Genomic DNA, 22,485 nt, shown 5'->3' with positions numbered 1-22,485 from the left:
AACCTCTTGGGTATCTCTGACGACACGTTATGTTCATTCTGTAAAATTGAAATTCAAACCATTCATCACCTTGTAGTCGCAATTTCAAATGGAGTGATATACAGGGCCGGATTTAGCTTGCGGAAGGGGGGGGGGGGTTGGAGAGGACCAGCCTTTCACCCTTACGTATTTGGACAATAAGAGTATTGGTTAGCTAGCTAACGTTGTTCACATGTGAAAATGGTTCACAAGTTAGTTCACATGTTAGTTCTCATGATAGTTCACATGTGACGATATAGCCTAAGCTGCAAATGACTAGTGTTAGCTCTTGGTAGTCTTTTGTGTTTCTTTACCTGTTTACAGTTTAACTGAAAATCTGTAAACACATTATAGATAATCAGATCGCGATGATGTTGTCGTAGGGCCTATATATCGTGTATGATAAATATATTATAATGCCCATCTTTATAAAACGGCGACTTTTGATGTCGAAGTATGTAGTGAGGGCGGGGGGCAAGGGCGGCGGAACCGGGGGGCACAGGGGGAACGTGCCCCCCCCACTTTTCCTCGGGTTAAAAATGTGCCCTTTTTCTACATAAAAATTGAGGTGTCTCAAGTTAGCAAGAGGGGTTTGTGAAACCAAAAATTTTCTTGTACGCTCCGCGCCAACTGATGGTGGCGCTCCGCTCAGATAGTCATGCATACAACTTTGCAAATCCTGGCTACGCCCCTGACTTTTAATGAATATCTGTGGGTCAAACTCAAAGCAATTTCGAATGGAAAAAATTTGCTAAGATATTATCAAGAAATAAACTCTAATTCGGAAGATTCCTACATAAGCAATTAGCATGATTTCACCTCATTTTGTCTCAAAAGAAAACTTGTTCCTTGTTTCCCAATTTGCACATTGGATATTGCAGTGCTAGTACGCATATTTTCCTTGAGGGTGCACGGGGGGGGGGCGTTGATGGAGTGATGTGTATACGCAAATAAGATAATACAATAAGAGTTATAATGGGTACTAAATATAAGGCTGCATCAGTCCAACCGAATTTCTGCAAAGTGCCCTTTGATGTCGGTGCCCCCCCAGATTAAATGTGCTTCCGCCGCCCTTGGCGGGGGGGGGGGGATCGGGCGAGTGGGTGGAGGGGATAAACGTTGGTGGCCCGGGGCCGAGACGTTAGGGGGTCAGGCGTACTTTAACCGTGATATAATTTGAGCAAGTGGTAGTCAAATGTTGTACCATCAATGCATGTTTATTTTGGCTAACCTGCATACTGGTATCTATAGTCTCTATCAAACAAACTGCCATTGACTAACATTACATTATAACAGTATTGCAATTCCTAACAGATTCGGACTGAAATAATAGGTTCAATGTATGTATACTATTGAATATCAAATCTACTTATACAACTGTTGATAGAACTCTAGTAGCTTTGCTATTCCAGCTCTTATCGAAAAATTGATTATGGTTTTAACGGAATTCACAGTATAGGATTTCTTTCTTATACCAGCTGTTATCAACAAATCGATTATGGATATCACGGAATTTACTGTATAGAGTTACTTTCCTATAACAGCTCTTATCGACAAATCGATTATGGTTATAACGGAATTCCATGTATAGGGTCACTTTCCTACCACAGCTCTTATCGACAAATCGATTATGGTTATAACGGAATGCACTGTATAGGGTCACTTTCCTAACGTCAGACACGTGTTTACATAATAATGATCGTGTCCTGTTTTTGTTTTAAAGCAATGCAAGAAAATCGATCAGCCATAACGTTATACCTTCTTCAGATCTTCGTATTTAAGAAAGAGTACATTTGGTTCATCCCGGAGCTTCCAAAATGGTAGAACGTGTTCGAACCAATCACCGAATGGTACTGTATGGACAAGGAAATTTAAAGATTAGAGTACACATGGGCGCGTAGCTTATAGAATTTAAGCTTATATACTGCACGCTTACATTGATATGACTTTTCATGACACCATGTAGGCTGTACTCTCTGTTACGAATTCGAAGTTTAGGGGAAGCGGACACAACGTTTGGCCGTTGCCCGGTTCAAAAATCTCTCAGAGGATAGTTTTGTATCGGTTTTGTATCGGTAAGGGGGCTTAGATGATGTCAATTCCATCATTTTAACTATATTTGCAAGTGACGGTCCCCGTTTCGTTCTGATATTTCTGTGGGAGGGGGAGGAGCACTTCCTATACGCCACTTTGAGTATACATGAATACTTATCACTACTTGAAGGTTGAGTTTCCTAAAATAAAATCACTTCTCACAAACACAATGATCTATGTGATATCTCGAGTGTCTAAGCCAGGGGTGGGCAACCTTTTTGAACGAATGGGCCAGATATAAGGAGTGAAAAATTGACTGGGCCGCACTTAACCAACGACCTGCTGTTGATTTTAAACCTTTCATTCCGAGGACTTTTAAGCAATAGGTGTGTACTTGATCTGTATTCACAAAAACACAATTTCAATACAGTACAGTTGATAATTAATAGGCATAATAGGCCTACCTGACAGCATCATTAGTGCCGATAAATCTAAACAGCTAGCTCGTTTTTTGTGATGATGTAAAATAGATTGAAATGTTTTCTTTTACTTGAGACATCTCATGGGCCGCAAAAAGTAACTGGCGTGCTGCATGTGGCCCGCGGGCAGGAGGTTGCCCAACCCAGGTCTAAGCCAACATCTATAGTTAAATACAATAACTAATGTTGCCCCAATTATTGTATGGAAAGTAAGGTACAAGCTAATGATGATGTTTCCTTCCCCTTCGTTTGACAACCGCCTTTGCAACAAAGAGTTATAAGCTCGAACTGTGAAAGCACACAATGTACAAAAAGGCTTTCGAAATATTTCTACAATACTTGAATAATCATAACAATTTTGTTTATTTTTTAAAGCAATGTGGGGCTGTGGGCCTTCATAATAAACAAGGGTTAAACTATATATACTTACTTAAACCTTTGCAAAAAAGGTCAAAAAATTCATCCCAGCTAGAAAAATCAGGCAATGTTTTGATCATTTCAGAAAAATGAAAAAAAGAAACGGCTGCGTCCTTAGGATTTCGGGCAACATATATGACTTTTGGTTTCTTCGTAGTTAGTTCTTCCGGGAGAAACTTGAGTAACAAGTGAGATTTCAGGATAGCCGGACCTAATACCGTATAGATTTTTACCCAAGAGCGTAGATATTAGTGTATGTATGTAAGATGGTAGGCCCTATATAGTTAAACAGTTTAATTTCAATTGTAGTAATAGGTGCTGCCATAAGAACGCCATAGTTAGGTGGTTGATCTTACAGGAAAGGTTTGGGCCATTTCCAAGAAAAAGTGCTCTTCAAAAACGTGGCCCCTATCATCACTTTCTTGCCCATGAAAAATTTGGCTGACGATAAATTGTAACCAGGTTGTACCTATATGCAGGAAAAAATAAAGACATAAATTCCATTTTTAGAAAACAATTTTAGAAACGTACGGTACCAAATTGCTTTTGAGAAATAAAAATCTTTTATGCAAATCAGCAGAAGGACGTTTCATACGTACTAATCTCGTGATTCTCTTTCAGTTATTAGCACAAATTTTCGTCAAAACAGTGAAATCTCAATTCAGTAGTTTACATAAATCTGAATGTAGCTTTGTTATGATTATAACCTCGTCCCGATTGGTATATGGTAACTACGTCAGTTAGGTATACACTTAAAAGGAATGTATTTTTTATATCATATAGAATAATCTCGTTGCTTTGACAAAATAAACCATTTTCTGTATGTCTCTTTCTCGCAAATTTGCTCTATGAATAGTAACTATTCCACTTGATAAAGAAAAGAAAAAACAAATATTTAAGATTTTTCATTTTGCTCGTGTCAAAAAAATATGGACAATCTCACGAGTTTCTTCATTATTAAAATCAAAATCAAACCGAAACAGCTCGTGAAGTACTAAGCCTACCTATTAAAGAACTCAACCATAAGTGATTTTAAAAATGACAAATTTTATAACATAATATAAATAATAATAATAAGAATAATAATAATAATAATAATAATAATAATAATAATAATAATAATAATAATAATAATAATAATAATAATAATAATAATAATAATAATAATAATAATAATAATAATAATAATAATAAGAATAAGAATAATAATAATAATAATAATAATAATAATAATAATATTAATAATAATAAAAATAATAATAATTATAATAAGAATAATATTATTAATGATGATAATAATAATAATAATAATATTTATGATAATAATGATGATAGTAATGATGATAAGAATGATGATGATGATGATGATGATGATGATGATGATGATGATGATGATGATGATGATGATGATGATGATGATGATGATGATGATGATGATGATGATGATGATGAGGATGATGATGATGATGATGATGATGATGATGATGATGATGATGATGATGATGATGATGATGATGATGATGATGATGATGATGATGATGATGATGATGATGATGATGATGATGATGATGATGATGATGATGATCATGATGATGATGATGATCATGATGATGATGATGGTGATGATGATGATGATCATAATCATGATGATCATGATGATGATCATGATCATGATCATCATGATCATGATCATGATGATGGTCATGATGATCATGACGAAGCATAAGCGGCCGCATCTGTATGTGAAAGAAGCCGTAATCCTTAAAACTTACACTCCATATCCAAATTACAATTTTGGATTTTTTGTTTTTCATGAAACAATTTGAACGACCATTTCATAATTTCATAATTTGACAGGCCACGGAGACCGAATCCATAATATCCCATATGCTATATATATATATATATATATATATATATATATATATATAGAGAGAGAGAGAGAGAGAGAGAGAGAGAGAGAGAGAGGTGGAGAGAGTTTAATTTTTTAATTTTCAAGTATTTAATTCCATCGTCTTTATTCACTCGACCATAAACACTGGTTCCGATTTTTTTTTACGTAAATGAAAATGATATCACAAAATCTATAAACCGGAAACAAACTGAACAAAGAATTAATAACACACTGATCATTATATGATTTGCATCCCACAACTGTTATTGTAACTTAATTGTAGCATATATATAAAACCAAACTTTATCAAGCAGCACGATACCATTATGAGTAATAAAACGAGAATTGAGTGTAGCATATATAAAACCAACTTCATTGAGCAGAAAGATACCAGTATAGAAATAAAAAGGAGAATTAAACTTAACGTTAAACATGGGTTCAGGAGAAAATAATCTGATTGAATTGTGATTAGGGTAGTACATGGTCTATAGTACACACATCGGACATACCAGTTTAGCTATAAAAACAAGAATTAAACTAAATGTGAAACAAGTGCGGTGGAGAGTTCAATGAATTGTTTTTACGGTGGTGTGGGTTGTTATGGTTACAATGTACACACACACGCATACACACACACCCACACTTACAAATAAACATGAAACCAGCGGTCGGTGATCATTGGTCTTTTGCGTACAATCAGCTGTTCACAGTGGTAATGAAGAGACAAAAAACAACAACAAAAAATCATGAAAAGCACTTGAAAGAAGAAGGTAGAATGACGTCTAGATAACATTCCTATAACACCTATTATGACTTGGCTAACACACGAGGTTCATTACTTAAAGCGGCTGGACTATAGACTAACACACATACCACAACGCAACAGGGAACTGATAGAGTTTCATGTTTACAAAGCATCTCCTAATTGGTCATGGAAAAATCGTGTTGATGGTCATTGTCATGGGTGCTCTGTCTTGTATTTGAAGTTAAAAAGAACATGTTTTGTACGAGTTATTAGAATCTATAATACAGTAAATTAAGATTAACAATTAGGACTGCGCTGATCACCCGAGGTCATATTCAAATTAAACTTAAAATTGCATTGCATAGATATAACATCATCTATAGAGGCGATTGTCTTGTAAAAGTTATAAAACTGTACGTCCTTGTTCTATGACGTATAAGACTAGAAATCGAACCTAAAATAACCTTTATCATGATAACAGAAGGCCAAGGAGAATAATTAGATCTTTGCTATTTTTTTTAAGCCTAACATAGAAGAACTTTGCCATCATAAGATCAGTCTGTAACTGAAGTATGAATCGATCTTTTGAAAATCATTTCTGATCTTTAATCAGTTGCTGTTCCTCTTTGGTGATTTGTTGTGATTTGGCATCCGTCTGTTCATTTTGCTTTAGAAGGTTGATGATTCCAACCCCGATGCAAGCAGAACATATCAGTAAAGCTCCTAGAATTGAGGACAATTGTAATGGAATGTCAAAAAATAAAGTTTGTCCAGTAAACACTAAAAAGACAGCAATTGTTTGTATGATAGCCACGGCCGATGCACTGATTAACGAGGAAGCTATGTACATAAACTGAGTCCCAGTGAAAGTGGTTAGACCAGGTACAGTTAACAGCAACATGTCATAAAGCTTCACGGGGAATTCCAATGAATTGCTAAATGTGGCCACGACTACAGATAATATCGTACATTGTACCAAATAAGACAGAGTGAAAAGAATCGAGTCAACATCAGAACTTGCCATAAGTTGCCGTAGTGAGATTGATGATGCGTGCGTTACAGAGCCGAGTAATGCGCAAGGTATCCCAATAAGTCCATTGTCATGGGCTGTATTCGAAATATTAGATTCACTGATTAGTATCACGCCTGTTACAGACACCAAACTTAACAATAATTCCATTTTCAACAGCTCCTTGTTACGAAAACAATTGATGAGGACAGCAAAGATTGGCATAGTGTAATAAATAGCATCGGCATTTCCAGGACCGATATTCATGACTGCATACAACGTCGAGCACTCTCCAATTGCTTGTAGTAATCCACAAACCCATAATACAAAAACATCGTGTGTGGAATGTCGGAGATTTGGTCGTTGACAAAGACAAACGGGTAAACAAAAACACAGTCCTATCGCAGAGGTACTAAATATTACCATTTCTTGATTAGATAGTTCTTGTAATCCGTAAGTACTCAACGAACCAAGTGCAAACATAACAGAAGAAAGTAATGCCAGAACCGGACCAAAGGAGGCGCTAAATAATACATTGAAGTAGCGTAAAATTGGCGATACTTCCGCCATATTTCTTGGTACGTGAAATTGTGGAAATTGACATAAAGAATCTCCCAAGGTCTATGCAGAATTTAAACGAAGTTTGAAATTAGTTTGGTCTTTAAAAAAGAAAGGAAAAAAAAAGAAGCAAAAGACAGCTTAAAATCAATTATAAAATCATATATCATATTATACAATAATATTCAATCATGTTTAACGAAATATATATTACACACTGAAAACTTAAATTGGTTCACCGACTAACATAACGTTAGTCCATCTGGTGCCTCTCCCGACTAACATAGCCTTAGTCAGTTGCTATACCGACTAATTTATTCCTTAGTCAGTTGGATTTCTTAGTCGGTCATCTTAGTCCGTCAGCTTAGTCGATCAACAATTTCTTAGTCGTTAAATGTATATTAGTCAGTTACATTAGTTGGTGACATTTGTCGGTCTTTACCGACTAATTTATATGAGCCACCGACTAGTTTATAGCAGGTTTTACATTAGTCAGGATGGTGCCTCTCCCGACTAACCTTTCTTAGTCGGTATCGACTGACTAGTTGCACTGACTAGAATCACTGAAAGAATTAAACCCGACTAGTTTCACTGACTAGCATCACTGAAAGAAAAGAGAGCAGAAGAAACACAAATAATGTGTACGTTGGCAGTATTTATTTCTGATAAAACTTCTGATGTCTACAAAGGCTGACTTTCGACAGATAGAGAAGAAATCACTGTAAACAAAAATCTGAAAATATGATTTTGTTCCAACAAAGTTAAGACAAGTTAATGGATCAAACATGAATCGCAAAAGTATAGCACTGCACAATAATGCAAAGTTGAATCTTGGGCAAGGGTTCCTCATGACTTTCGTTTTAAAGTGGTACCCCAAATCGACACCAGTTAAGTCTTCACGAACAAAGAGTGTTTCTCTTAACTACAAATGGCCTCCCACTTGTCTTCAGGAAGCCAAAATCTGCACCATTATTGACCTGTGAACAGAAAATATGATATACGTGTAAGCACAGATACAGATATAGCACATGATAACTCACATAATCATAAACATACATTTACATTAAAATTTTATAACATATTGGGAGGTATACATTTAAATCTAGGTCCCTCAAATTATAAGCCAGGAATAGCAGCTTTACCAAATAATTATTAGCTTTGCACAGCATAACACCAAGTTATTTTTCAAAGCTTAATAATTATGTTAATCATGTTAATAATGATCCCCATAGACCGGGAGCCCAGAGGGTTTGGTTAGCTGGGAAGGTAACCAATTGCCTTGTACATCACAATGTTCACAGTGCATTCCTGTATATGAAACCAGACGACTGGCAAACCGACTGTGGTGGGTGTGGCTGGGAGAGCAATTTTAAAGTCACCTGATAGGTAACCTAGATCAGTTTTCATGGTAACACATCAAAGTAAGTACAATGTGTCAGGTATGGCCCCAAGAGCAACAAATGGCCATTGCCAGTAATTATTGGTGGTGGGGTACCCCTGCCAGTGATCTATAATTGACCCCTCAAGGCTGACCTAGGTCAGCTCATGAGGTAACCACTTGAAACCTACTGGAAAATGTTGGTTAGGACTTCAGATACAACTGATGGGCATTGCCAGTAATTTTTATTGGTGGGGTACCCCTGCCAGTAGACCCCCAAAATGCCCATCCCCCATTGACCTAGATGAGCTCATGATGTAACCAGTTGAAAACTACTGGAAAATGGTATCACTAACCAAACCCTCTGGACTCCCGCTCTACAGATCAGTGAAAATTTGACCAAACTTATGAAGCTTGCACGTAAATGATATACTAGACTGTTTTTTTTTTAAAACAGGTTATGAAAAGTATCTTTAATATCATTAAACAGTTGGGTACAATAGTTAAACTCACTCTTCCATCTTTTTTCTCTATGGTACTTGTTCCTTTGCTTTTTGGACTCTTGGATAAACTCTTTTGTTCTGTGAAGGGTACCAATATATCATCTTAAAACATGTCTTTAAGCCATATATAACACAGTTCTCCTCTTCTGTTGTTGCCTCCACACTGGTGTCGTACATCACAGGAAACCTCACCCTTGACTTAGATATTTGGCTTTTCAATTCCTGCTGGAAAAAAGAAACAGCAAAGTATTCATCATTTGAAAAAAAAAATTAAACAAAGTTGTCACCACAAAGTTATGTGAGATTTGCTTCCACTATAGTCTCAAAAAACAATCCCAAAGTTTGAAGCAGACTGTATAAAGCTGAAAATTTGAACGAGAGTGTCATCACCATTGCAACCAGAATCAAATGCCCAGAATACAGAGATAATAAAACATGGGCTAAATCTTTGTTTGTTTTTATGATCTTTAAAAATATAAAATTTTAGAAACAGAAATGCACTGAGCCAACTTATTTATAGGCCTAATCATTTTTAGTTGTTATTTTGCTTGCTCACATAACAAGCCTGTTTAGACCTAGGCTAGAGGAGAATCAGTACTTTGTTACACTAAGTTTGTCTTTCGGTCGTTTGATTTAGTCTTACTAGTAGTACTAAAGTATATAATGGACCGGCGAAGACTAGAGAATACCCAGAGTTTTAGCAACTGCGTTAAACTGTATCATCTGATCTATTATTTACGTCAATGAGTTTCATTCAATCTAGGATCAAAACGAAAAAACTAATTATTCTTAACCTTTAAACTTTGCTACTAAACAGATATGCTTGAATTACAAATAAATGTCAAAAAAACATCATAATCTACGAATCGATGCATTGTATACAGGTGCGTATCCAGGGGGGGGCGTTGGGGGCGCGCGCCCCCCGGGTAAGGAAAAGAGGAGAGAAAAAAGAGAAGAAAAAAGGGAAAAGGAGAGGGAAAAAAAGAAAAGGAGGAGAGAAAGGAAGGGAAAAGAAAAAGAAAAAAGAGAGAAAAAGGAGAAAAGGAGGGAGTAGAAGATAGCCAAGACCTCGGGAAGAGAAAGAGGAACATAGTTAAAGCGCTGATCCCTATAATATACACAGGGTAGCCAGTGACAGATCAAGGATTACGGAGGGGGTGTGCGCCTCACCCTACTCCTTACACCGACAACTCCATTTTTGACATTTCCATTTTTCCTCTGTCACTAATGTATCTATATAAATACTATATATGGTCTATCAAGACTATCATAACGCGTGTGTGTGTATGGACGCCTTAAACAATTGTACAATTGTGCTATATGGAACCAACTGTGGCTGGTCTTGAACTCGACCGAGTCGTCGGGGTACATGACGCATTTCGGGAAGGGGGCGACCGCCCCCCCCCCGAGCAAATTTTCTTTATGACATCGCTAGTAATTTCAAAATAGACAATGCTTAGATGCAACTTACAAGGCCTGGGAAGTGTCATTTCCAGCGATCTGGGAGGCATTTTCGGCCAAAATTTTTCTTGTACGCTTCGCGCCAACTCATGGTGGCGCTTCGCTTCGATAGTTTGCCTACAGGCTTCGCCCCTCCCTTGGCAATTACTCGCTACACGCCTGTTCGAATTTGTAAAGCAAAGAGCAGATATAACATCATATCAGTAAGCATTGAAATGAATGTTCGACGTACGATGAACAGCCTCAAAAACTGTCTATGTGTGTAGTTAAAGGCGTAGGAGCCCAATTGGATTTGGGGGCTGTAATGACTTGCCCGAAAAATAGCCAAAATTTTTCGCGCGCTCCGCGCGCGTTCAACATATCGATATATCTATATTGCTTGTCCATAGATTGAATTTTGTGCAACATTATGGGTATGTTTTCAAGTGATTTTATTCACGAGAAATCTGAATTTTCAAATTCTCAACAAATAATGGGCTTAAAACCTTCAAAAGTGGGGCTTTCGGATATTGTGGGCCGTGACGTACAATCACCTACAAAAGCAATGATCCATAGGACATGCAATCAGGTCGAACATGATGTGTGACTGCTGACAATCTTCAAAAAGGTTATGGATGGAAAAAAAAAAACTTTTGGGAAATACTTGGTTCTCAGGCAAAAGTGTTCATCTGGTTGGTCATTTTCAAGCCCGAGAAGTGCTATTTCCGGTGATCTGGGGGGTATCAAAATCAGAAATTTTCTTGTACGCTGCGCGCCAACCGATGGTGGCGCTCCGCTTAGATAGTAATTCGCGCCCCCCGGGTTAGAAAATCCTGGATACGCGCCTGATACATATACATAAACAGAATAATTTGAATTCGCGCAAGTGAACCCTGCACTACATTGGACAGAAAAAAACGTGCAATTAGACCAAACTAAACATACTAAATTTTCCGTTACTTCTACATAAAATATCAATACAAATACAACAACTTACTCTTTTGGCAGTATACTAAAAGCACATGTTATAATAACTTCAGACTATCAAGCTTTCCTGAGAAACGGTTAATATTTCTTACAGTAAACAAGTCGACCGTGAAGGAATGTCGCAATTGTTTTCTGGGCGTGACCGGAAATTAAATACTAAAAAATGATAAATGAAAAGGTTAAATAGAACTGAAGCGTGTATCCTGACTGCTCGCAACATATAATACCGTTGACTAGCCAACATAATTTGTTCAGCCTACTGTGACTGTACGTTTGAAGGTCTAGCCTTGCTTATTCAATATCACAAAGCCTACCCATTTAGATTCACATGGGAAATTACAGGAAATCTTTACCAAATGAGTGTAGACTTCAAATAAACTATTGAGACTTATAGTTCCAGCATTTGTTTGGGAATAAATTAGAAGATTATGTGCCACTGTTCAATCTAGCCCAATACACACATAACACATTGTTAATTGGTGTTTAGAATGCACACTTTAGTGTTGAGAATGCACTGCAGTACCCAGTAGAAGCCTATAGGCTACTCACTGTCATTGCACTTGTGTATTGCGAAACGCCAGCGTGACAACGGTAGCGTTACACTAACCATAATACAATACTAGTGCCAGTGGCCTAACAATTAACTTTAATTTTACCTTCAAGTTAAAGGAATAACAGGTAGGCCGATGATGGCAGTTAATACCTCCATTCTTCTAAAGACCTTCTTGGGTGATTTACGGTTGAAAGTTGCTTAGAGTGATCGTATGAAACTATGCCAAGTCCAGCAAGCTGCCGTTGCCTCTCGGTTTCCAAATTGAAGTGAATCGAATTGGGTTAAAATACATTAGTCCGTCGACACCGACTAAGCTACGATTATGGCGTAAATCGGGTGTCCGTATCGTTCTTAGTCCATGGGTTAAAATACCTTAGTCCGTCGCCACCGACTAAGCTGCGATTATATTTTCCTTAGTCAGTGTAAACTGACTAAGAAGCAGCGATGAAACGAAGATTTTTGCTAGTCCGTGTGCATTAACTAACGTTACAGACTAATTTAACGTTAGTCCGTGGCAATATTGACTAGTTTATTTTTTCAGTACATACTATAGTTGCTATTCTATATTCTATGTATGTATGGGTCTAATGAGAGATAATCCCCCCCCCCCTTCCCTTTTGAGACATATTTTGATTTTATAAAGCCTCTAGATGTAATATGGTGCATATATTTATAGTTTATTTTACACTATACTATAGTTGTGTTTTGAAATTTTATTATGCTATCTGCATCAAAGTGTTGCCAGATTTATCATTAAGCGACATAAAAAGTAACAAATGGTTAATCGGTTTGTTAATGGAGGGCTATAGGCGGCTATGACACTATAATAGGAGCCAAACTGGTTAACAACTTTCTCCATGTCTAAATCAGTGTTTCTCTCAATGTTCAATACAGCCACGCTGGATAATCTTAAAGTGTCCCCTTGCACACTGTAATCCCGCCCCTGCTTATTATTTTGCAAATCTATAACCTATAGTTTAAGTATATAATATACGCATATTCAAATTCAGCTATTAAGTTTACCACTATAGGTTCTTGGTTATATTCATTTCAAAGCTTCTAAGACTTTACAAATATCTTTTCACACCATATAAACGATTATTATATTTAATGGACTTAACTTATGTTTTAAAAGTCTTCCCACTTCTCAAACTGAATGAATGCATTACTATGGATCCTGCTGGTTATCGGTGAGATATATTTATTCCCACTAACGCGATTCATCGCACACAGTAACCCTGTTCACAGCATCCCTGTATTTGCCAATGGTAACAGCTACTCGCTATAGCTTGGAGCAGAAACCCAACCAGCAAATGTTTAATCAGATGAATTTGGTATGATGAACAAACAAACCCTCAAATAAAAGAAAAACACCCCAATATTTAAAGTAAATTAAGACTTACTAGAATTTTGATTTCTCCTCGCTTTCATAGGTTCCTCTTACAAATTTCTGGTGTTCATGGAGTTCAATGGCCTGTCACATCCTTGCAGACAGTTGGTATGACTATGCCTTTATTCTTGGAATGAAATTTACTTCATGTGTACCAATTAAGAAGAGTAAAACACTATCTAACCCATAGGCCAACATATTCAGGGGCTACGATTTTCTCAGGGGTTGGAAATCCTCTGCAACAGGTGCACCTTGTGTTCACTACTTTTCGTATGATCATATTTCTTGGGAATACCTCACTAAGTTGTTTGCACCTGATGTCTTCCTGGTTGTCGAGTTGTGTTGGTATTTCCCCGATGATGAGTATGCCGATCATCTGGTTCATTTAACCTCCTTATTTGGGTTGGGCAGGAAGTTGTATTATCTTAGGATATTTTCTTCCCACTGGCTTTATAAGAAGGCAAGTTTTAGCAGTGATCTGTGGCACTCACTTGACAGACCTCATCGGTCTAGGATATCAGAGACATCATCAATAGAAATTATTCACTAATTTCTATGCAGGTATGAATCTCTTTGTATTTCCCAAAGTAAACTTTTAGTTAAATAATGTCCTATAGTTACTCGCTGACGGCTCCGAGCACATGGATATATAAGTTGTGTTCAATGTAGTCATACCATAGATCGATATGCTATTTATCTCATTGTATAGGTTAACTATGTGTTTCCCTCATTAGGAACATATAGCCTAAGCTGTTTACCCCTATTTCTGTATTGTGTGTATCCTATAGGTTACACTAAGCCTATCTGTTAGGATTTATCTTTGTGTAAAAGTAAGTTGGCCTGACGTTTCGATCCTAGCAGGATCTTCTTCAAAGGCTAAATGACAAGTAAGAGTAACAGACGGGACAAAAACACGCACAGAATACAGACAGGTTAATGAGCATGGTGAACACATAGAGATAGATGTAAGGGGATTAGTAGACAAGGGATGGAGAGAAGAAAGAAAGAAACCAACAGGGAAGAGGAGAGGTGGGAGATAAACAGTGGAGGGACAAAGATGTTTTCATCACTAAAAATAACATTCTTGCAGAGAGCCAATACGGTTTTAGGACTGGCAGGTCTTCATCTATGGCTATACTACAGTTGGTTGAAGAAATTAAATCATCTCTGGACAATAAAAAATCAACCGTGGGGGTGTTCATAGAACTAATAAAGGCTTTTGATACAATAGATCACCAAATTTTACTCAAAAAACTGGATCATTATTTTTCTTCCGTGGTGTAGTCCATCACTGGCTCTCAAGTTATCTCTCTAATAGAAAACAATATGTCCAAATAAAAAATTCCAAGTCCGGTTTACTTGATGTCTCACGCGGGGTACCCCAGGGATCAATCCTTGGACCCAAGTTGTTTATTCTCTACTTAAATGATGTTTGTAGTGCTTAAAATTTTTTGAATTTTGTATTATTTGCAGACGACACAAATATTTTCTGTTGTCATGAAGATATCAATGTTTTATGTAATCTGGTGAGCAAAGAACTTCATAATTAAAGTAAATGGTGTGCATTAAATAAATGAACTCTCAACGTAAATAAAGCAAAGTTTATTATATTCTCAACCGTAGAGAGGAAAATAACTTAAACATCTCCATAAATGATCTCGATGTAGAAAGAGCTTACAGTGCAAAGTTTCTTGGTGTATTTATATACCATAAACTTACTTGGAATGATCATGTTACTCATATTTCAAAGAAACTTCCATACTGTTAAGCTTTTAAGCTTTATGGAAGACTTCCCTCCACTTTTTACTTTTGTGGAAAAACAAAAAAATAAATAAAGTATTGCAGTTCTTTATAAAGCTAGCCACATGTTAAATACCAATGCCCTATATTCTTTATATTGTGCTATTTTTCTCCCCTACCGGAATTATTGCGTGGAAGCATGGGGAAATACAAATAAAACCAACATTTCCCCCTTATTTTGAAACAGAACAAGGTTATTCGTATCTTTTGTCATGCTAAATTTCTGGACTATACCCTTGAGCTTTTTTTCAAGTTAAGAACATTAAAGTTACATCATATGATAGATTTTTTACCTTCAACTCTAAAAATGTACTTTTCCTTAGTTTCGAATAAACGATTTAAATATAATTTCTATGCAAATTATGCGAGGATAATGAAAAAACAGTTTTCCATCTCCATATCTGGGGTTAAACTCTGGAACTCATTAAATATTGTAATTAAGTCAGCCTCAACCTTGAACTCTTTTAAAAATAGATACAAAAAAATCTTTTGTCAACTTATCAATGCCAACATTTAATTTCTTACTTCCAGTTTTTACTGTATTGATTTGCGACAAATTCATTTTTTTATCTTTTTTTTTATATTATTTAATTTTTGTTTTGGAGTTTTGTTTCCTTTCACCAATTTCTCTCCAGTATATATATATATATATATATATATTTATTATATTTAAATGGGGAAAACATTCAATAACCATTGCGCATTCTTTTTCCTCCTTTTCAATGCATTTGTATAGCTTTAGCTTAAACATTGTATATCAATTCACATGGTGATTTTATTTTTCTATGTACCTGTCTCTCTAGGTTGTATTGTATATCGAAATATTCGTTTATACTTTGTTAAATATTCATGTACTGTACACAATTGTTGGAAATAAATTGTTGTCATTGTCATTGTCATATGTACCGTTATTAAACATGCTGGTCTGATGTGTTCTGCACATCGTGGTTTTCCACAAAATATTTTGAGCTCCAAGCTAGCGAGTAGCTGTTATTGGCAAAGCGATCGTACATGCTGCGAACAGGGTTGTTGTGTGCGATGAATCGCGTTAGTTGAAATAAATATCTCTCACCGATAACCAGCAGGATCCATAGTAATGCATTCATTTAGTTTGAGGAGTGTGAAGACGTCTAAAACATAAGTAAGTCCATTAAATATAATAATCGCTTATATGGTGTGAAAAGATATTTGTAAAGTCTTAGAAGCTTTGAAATGAATATAACTAAGAACATATAGTGGTAAACTTAACAGCTGAATATTATTGTATAATATGATGTTATAATTGATTTTAAACTGTCTTTTGCTTTTCTTTTTTTTAAAGGCAACACTTTTTTGAAATCTGCGTAGCTTTGGGAGAATTTAGATGTCAATTTCCACAATTTCACGTACCACGAAATATGGCGGACGTATCGCCAATTTTACGCTACTTCAAGGTATTGTGTAACGCCTCCTTTGGTCCGGTTCTGGCATTACTTTCTTCTGTTATGTTTGCACTTGGTTCGTTGAGTTATTACGGATTACAGGAACTATCTAATCAAGTAATGGTAATATTTAGTTCATCTGCGATAGGACTGTGTTTTTGTTTACCTGTTTGTCTTTGTCAACGACCAAATCTCCGACATTCCACACACGATATCTTTGTGTTATGGGTTTGTGGATTACTACAAGCAATTGGACAGTACTCGGCGTTGTATGCAATCATGAATATCGGTCCTGGAAATGCCGATGCTATTTATTACACTATGCCAATCTTTGCTGTCCTTATGAATTGTTTTCGTAACAAGGAGCTGTTGAAACTGGAATTATTGTTAAGTTTGGTGTCTTTTACAGGCGTGATACTAATCAGCGAGTCTTATATTTCGAGTGCAGCCCATGACAATGGGCAGGATATCTACGCGATCCGGCGACTTATTGGGATACCATGCGCTTTACTCGGCTCTGTAACGCATGCAGCATCAATTTCAATACGCCAACTTATGGCAAGTTCTGATGTTGACTCGATTCTTTTCACTCTGTCTTATTTGGTACAATGTACGATATTATCTGTAGTCGTGGTAACATTTAGCAATTCATGGGAATTCCCCGTGAAGCTTTATGACATGTTGCTGTTAACTGTACCTGGTCTAACCATTTTTACTGGGACTCAGTTTATGTACACAGCTTCCTCGTTAATCAGTGCATCGGCAGTGACTATCATACTAACATCTGCTGTCTTTTTAGTGTTTACTGGACAAACTTTATTTTTTGACATTCCATTACATTTGTCCTCAATTCTAGGGGCATTACTGATATGTTCTGCTTGCATCGGGGTTGGAATCATCAACCTTCTAAAGCAAAATGAACAGACGGAAGCCAAATCACAACAAATCACCAAAGAGAAACAGCAACTGATTGAAGTTGAGAAATGATTTCCTGTTCAAAAGATCGATTGATCATACTTAAGTTACAGACTGATCTTGTACTTATAACAAAATAATGTAAATAAAGTTATAAGTACGAATCGCCATCTGTTTCTTGATGTTAATTTTGTTATATCAGTCTGTCAGGAAAAGCGTCAGCTTGTTACAAGCTTTAAAGTCATCATGTCAATATGTAAAGGGACAAAGAAACAGTCATCAATATTAAAAACATATGTACAGACACAACCTAGACCGATTGTTGTCTTTTTGAATGGTCTACAACATAGCAAATTAATCCTGACGTTATAAATAAGTACTCCAACCAGCCAAATTTATAATGAGCCGCAGGTATTTCAAAGGATATTTTTAAAATATTAAAGGTGGTGTAAAAATATAATCTGGATTTGGTAGCGGTAACTTCTGATGGTTGACGATAAATCAAAATTACCTTTCACTTTTAAAGTCATCCTTTTAATAGGCCCATTTTTTTTTAGAAGTCTATTGCTAAATTACGGAGATCATCCCATAATTATTACAGTCCATATATTGGCTTATTTGAATGTTTCGACTTTTAAATATCGACATCGTTAAAAGCTATATTTGCTTCTTCAAATATTAATATTCTTTGTTGGTAAAACATCAAGACATTATTAAAGTAGATTGGAATCTGGAAAGATATTGATGGCAAAGTTCTTCTATAGGCTTAAATAAAAGGAAAGATCTAATATTTCTCCCTGTCCTTCTGTTAGCATGTTAAAGGCTATTTAGGTTCAATTTCTAGTCTTTATACGTCATAGAACAAGGACGTGCACGCAGTTTTATATCTTTTACAAGACATTTACCAATGCATGATGTTATATCTATGGAATGCAATTTTAAGTTTAATTTGAAAATGACCTCGGCTGATAAGCGCAGTCCTTATTGTTAATCTTAATCTACGGTTTTATAAATTTTAATAACTCGTGCAAAACATGTTCTTTTTAACTTCAAATACAAGACAGAGCACCAATGACAATGACAATCAACACGATTTATCCATGACCAATTTTGAGATGCTTTGTTGTGGTATGTGTGTTAGTCTATAGTCCAGCCGCTTTAAGTAATGAACCTCGTGTATTAGCCAAGTCATAATAGGTGTTATAGGAATTTAATCTAGACGTCATTCTGGCTTCTTTTTTCAAGTGCTTTTAATGTGTTTTTTCTTCATTACCACTATGAACAGCTGATTGTACGCAAAAGGCCAATGATCATCGACCGCAGGTTTCATGTTTATTTTTAAGTGGGCGTGTGTGTGTGTACTTTGCAACCATAATAACATATACCTTAATCACAATTCTATACAGCGTATGCTTGTTTCACATTAAGTTTAATTCTCGTTTTTATAGCTATAGTGGAATGTACTGTGTTTACTTGCGCGTGCGTATGTGGTTTTTATACCATGGGACCATATACCACCTTAATTACAATTCAATCAGACAATGTTCTCCAAGACCCTTGTTTTACGTTTAGTTTAATTCTCGTTTTTATTTCTATACTGGTATCGTTCTGCTCGATAATGTTTGGTTTATATATATGCTACACTCAAGTTACAATAACAGTTGTGGGATGCAAATCATATAATGATCAGTGTGTTTTTAATTCTGTGTTCAGTCTTTCCCCGGTTTATTAATTTTGTGATATCATTTCAATTACGTAAGCAAAATCGGTGTTTAGCACAGGTTTTTGTTAACGTTTGGGTAACATTTATCTTCAAAATTGGGCACAACCTAAGTTGCTAAACTATGAGTAATGTCATATTTAACAAATATTTATTAAATTTTACGAATAAACTGTTCTAAACACAGTTTAGCAAAAGGTGCTAATGTTTCTTACGTGCTATATGTTTCCCCAATTTCTAGCACTATAATATTATCCAACATTGGTCACTTTTGGCTACAGTTGATTCTTAATTTTACAGCGATAACAAAAATGCAAATCAAAATCACAGAATAGACCAAAGTAAATTCTGATTCACAAACTCCTTTATTTTTCACTTTATATTAAACAATGGCAATTTATACATTAGCTCTTACAGTTACTTACTCTTTGTTTTGTTTTGTCGGGTGATATAAGTTTATTGTGCATCTGTACAGAGGAACACGGAAACATTCCAATGCAACAGAATTTACCACTTGGGTTTAATTTGAACAAGCAAACTGTGATACCAAAAAATGAAAATCGTTATCTTTCACTGTAAAATGTAGCCAATAAATTCTGTAGAGTTTACCAGTAAACCAAGCCTATAAAATCTGTGACCAACAGGGCAAGATTTTGAGGTTGTTAAAGAAATATCTGGTAAGTGAGGTCATCCCTTTTACAAGCTGATATAAGAGCCTAATATTGTTGATATTATTATTATTATTATTATTATTATTGTTTTTATAACAGGGGGCGGTAGTCAGTGTTAATATTCATATATTAATCGTTCCAATTAAGTTTCGAATGATAGGCCAGGAAAATCTCAGGGCCTGGCACACATTACATGGAGGGCTTTTGAAATTGAGCTTTTAAATATCCAAGTGGTTCTTGACTTTGCAATCCCTCTGTAAAGGCAGAGTATCTATAGGTTTTTAACCTTTGTTGATGTCATATGACTTATAATATACTTTACACCTCATACAGTATCTATGCCGAAATATATAGAATACATCAAAATAACAGTTAATATATCAATACCACTGTATCTGAGGACTTCAAAAAATCCAGCAACAATAAGATTTCCCCCACACACCTCATAGAACATGTACCATGTTTGACATTTCCATACATTCTGATGTCTTAAAGATATGACAAGAAGATGGTTTACACATATTCTTGTATCTACAGAAACTCTTTAACCTGATTCAATATGACCAACACCCTTCTCGTCATATAAAAGTACTGTAGGTAGTGTACATTTACATGTAAACAGCATTGGCATAATGTCAAGATTATGCTTTTACAATATATATCTCTGCTTGCCCTCTATTGGTAGTTTACATCAACCAAAGGACAGCAGGCTACAGCTTCTAATAAACTGGGACCGATTCCATGTACCACATTATTAGGAGTGTTGTGTGTTAGCATATTAGGAGTGTTAGCTCAGTGGTTAACGCCGGTGCCTTCCAATTATATATGGTCCCCGGTTCGAGTCACTCCAAGATTAATGTATGTCGTCCAGTTACAGAGTTGTTGACAATTGACAATCATGGACGTGCGGCTTGATAAGCCAATGAGACTTCTTTGCGAGTTCCTGCTTGCAGGAGGATCTAAAATACATACATTAACACAATATATAATATAAATCTCTTTGAACTTGGCTAAGCCCAAGATGCATCTACATAGACTGAATTTGCTGAAGACTTTTGATTAATACTTGTACAGGTGTTCGTATCAATCACAATATCATACATTAGTTATACCAAATTAAGAAACCAATCAATGAAACAACAATGTTTACTAATAAATCATAACCAGAATATTACTGATCGGCAAATAATGAACAAATAAATCATTACATTGTAATTACACGGTATATGTTGATCAAACTTACAATGAAATATCTTTATACTGGCTGTTGATCAAGCTAATCAATTGTTATTAATTTGTGATGTCAAACTAGTCAAGCATGTAGCTTACATATAAATTAGTACCAACAAGACAATTTTGACCAAACCAATCAGTCATGAAGAATGATATGTATATCACAACCAAGCTATTCAATCATATTCAACTGCTATATTACTACTAATATATTCAATCAAAGCAATTCAATCGTAACCAACAAACTAGTTCAAACATGTTGAGTTAAAGCGATCAACTACAATATAATATTCATGAAAAGCAAACTTAACCATTACAGCAAACAAAGTACATTATAGAACTTACAACAGAAAAGTTACAACCAACACAGTAAAACAGTGTTATCATTATTAGGCAGTTTCACGTAATAGCAGCAGCTGGTGATATAATACTTTACATTGAGTTGTAATAGGCACGGAACGCCTTCACAGAGCTTATTTCCATTGTGATATCTGTGTTCAACTCATAAATAATGCTTTGCGGAAACTGCCATGTTGCCTCACAGTCAGGCTGATATGCAAAATCGAATACAAAGTACAGCTTGAAGCATTTGTCAATGGCTTTCAACATTATGTATGTATGTATGTATTTTAGATCCTCCTGCAAGCAGAAAATCGCAAAGAAGCCATCATTGGCTGATCAAAGCCGCAAGCTGACTGAAGTCAGTCTCTTAGATTCATATTTAACGTCCATGATTATGAATTGCCAATTGTCAACAACTCTGTAACTGGACGACATACATTAATCTTGGAGTGACTCGAGCCGGGACCTAATGATTGGAAGGCACCGGCGTTAACCACTGAGCTAACACTCCTAGAACAGTGCATGCTGCAGGAAGAGGCTTACTCTCAATCAGCACAAAAATATGACGAGACTTCTGCTTTAAGTCCCAAAGAACTATACAGTAAATGTCTGTGGATGTACCGTTCCACCAATATTTTCACAAACGGACTCGATGTTTGTCATATTCTGTAATTGTAAAGGATATATAAATCATACACATAAATGCTGACTGAAAGAGGGACAGAGATCTGACAAACTAAATTGATACCCGCTAACCGTACTCCATTTAGCATTTTTCGTTCTGGTGTGAAAACCGTTGTTATCTATACTTAGCATGCATGCATAGAACCGAGATATCATGGATTCAGGGAACTGTTGGTAACAGCTCTCTGGTGGAAGCATTTACATGCAATGCATCATTGAACAAAAAGATAGGGAACCGTTTGCGCCTCTGAGCATATTATAGATGTTAAAGAATTTGGCAGAGCGCCCCCTATT

The 22,485-nt window shown here is 36.0% G+C and overlaps 1 protein-coding gene and 1 long non-coding RNA gene across 2 annotated transcripts; both read right to left on the bottom strand.

Annotated features, from left to right (window-relative positions):
• Positions 1 to 1,531: 1,531 nt before the first annotated feature.
• LOC139976412 (sulfotransferase 1C4-like) lies at positions 1,532 to 4,727 on the bottom strand. The gene is made up of 3 exons (XM_071985123.1): positions 4,721 to 4,727; positions 2,962 to 3,159; positions 1,532 to 1,871 (listed from the first exon to the last, which is right to left on the bottom strand). The coding sequence occupies exons 1-3, from the start codon at positions 4,725 to 4,727 to the stop codon at positions 1,771 to 1,773; spliced, it is 306 nt and encodes a 101-aa protein (XP_071841224.1). The 3' UTR covers positions 1,532 to 1,770.
• Positions 4,728 to 7,365: 2,638 nt separating this feature from the next.
• Positions 7,366 to 12,548, bottom strand: LOC139976341 (uncharacterized). Its single transcript, XR_011796093.1, has 3 exons — positions 12,119 to 12,548; positions 9,046 to 9,260; positions 7,366 to 8,131 (listed from the first exon to the last, which is right to left on the bottom strand). It is a non-coding gene; the product is annotated as an uncharacterized lncRNA (long non-coding RNA).
• Between the last annotated feature and the right edge of the window lie 9,937 nt (positions 12,549 to 22,485).

This window comes from Apostichopus japonicus, chromosome 11 (assembly GCF_037975245.1).
Source record: "Apostichopus japonicus isolate 1M-3 chromosome 11, ASM3797524v1, whole genome shotgun sequence".
Lineage (NCBI taxonomy): Eukaryota > Metazoa > Echinodermata > Holothuroidea > Aspidochirotida > Stichopodidae > Apostichopus > Apostichopus japonicus.
Note: the sequence above shows the minus strand (reverse complement) of the source record. Positions and strands in the feature narration are given on the sequence as shown.

Coding starts and splice junctions, on each gene's coding strand:
- LOC139976412 (XM_071985123.1), bottom strand. Junction 1,872..2,961: donor CCTTTTTTGCAAAGGTTTAA/GTAAGTATATAT, acceptor TTGTCCATACAG/TACCATTCGGTGATTGGTTC.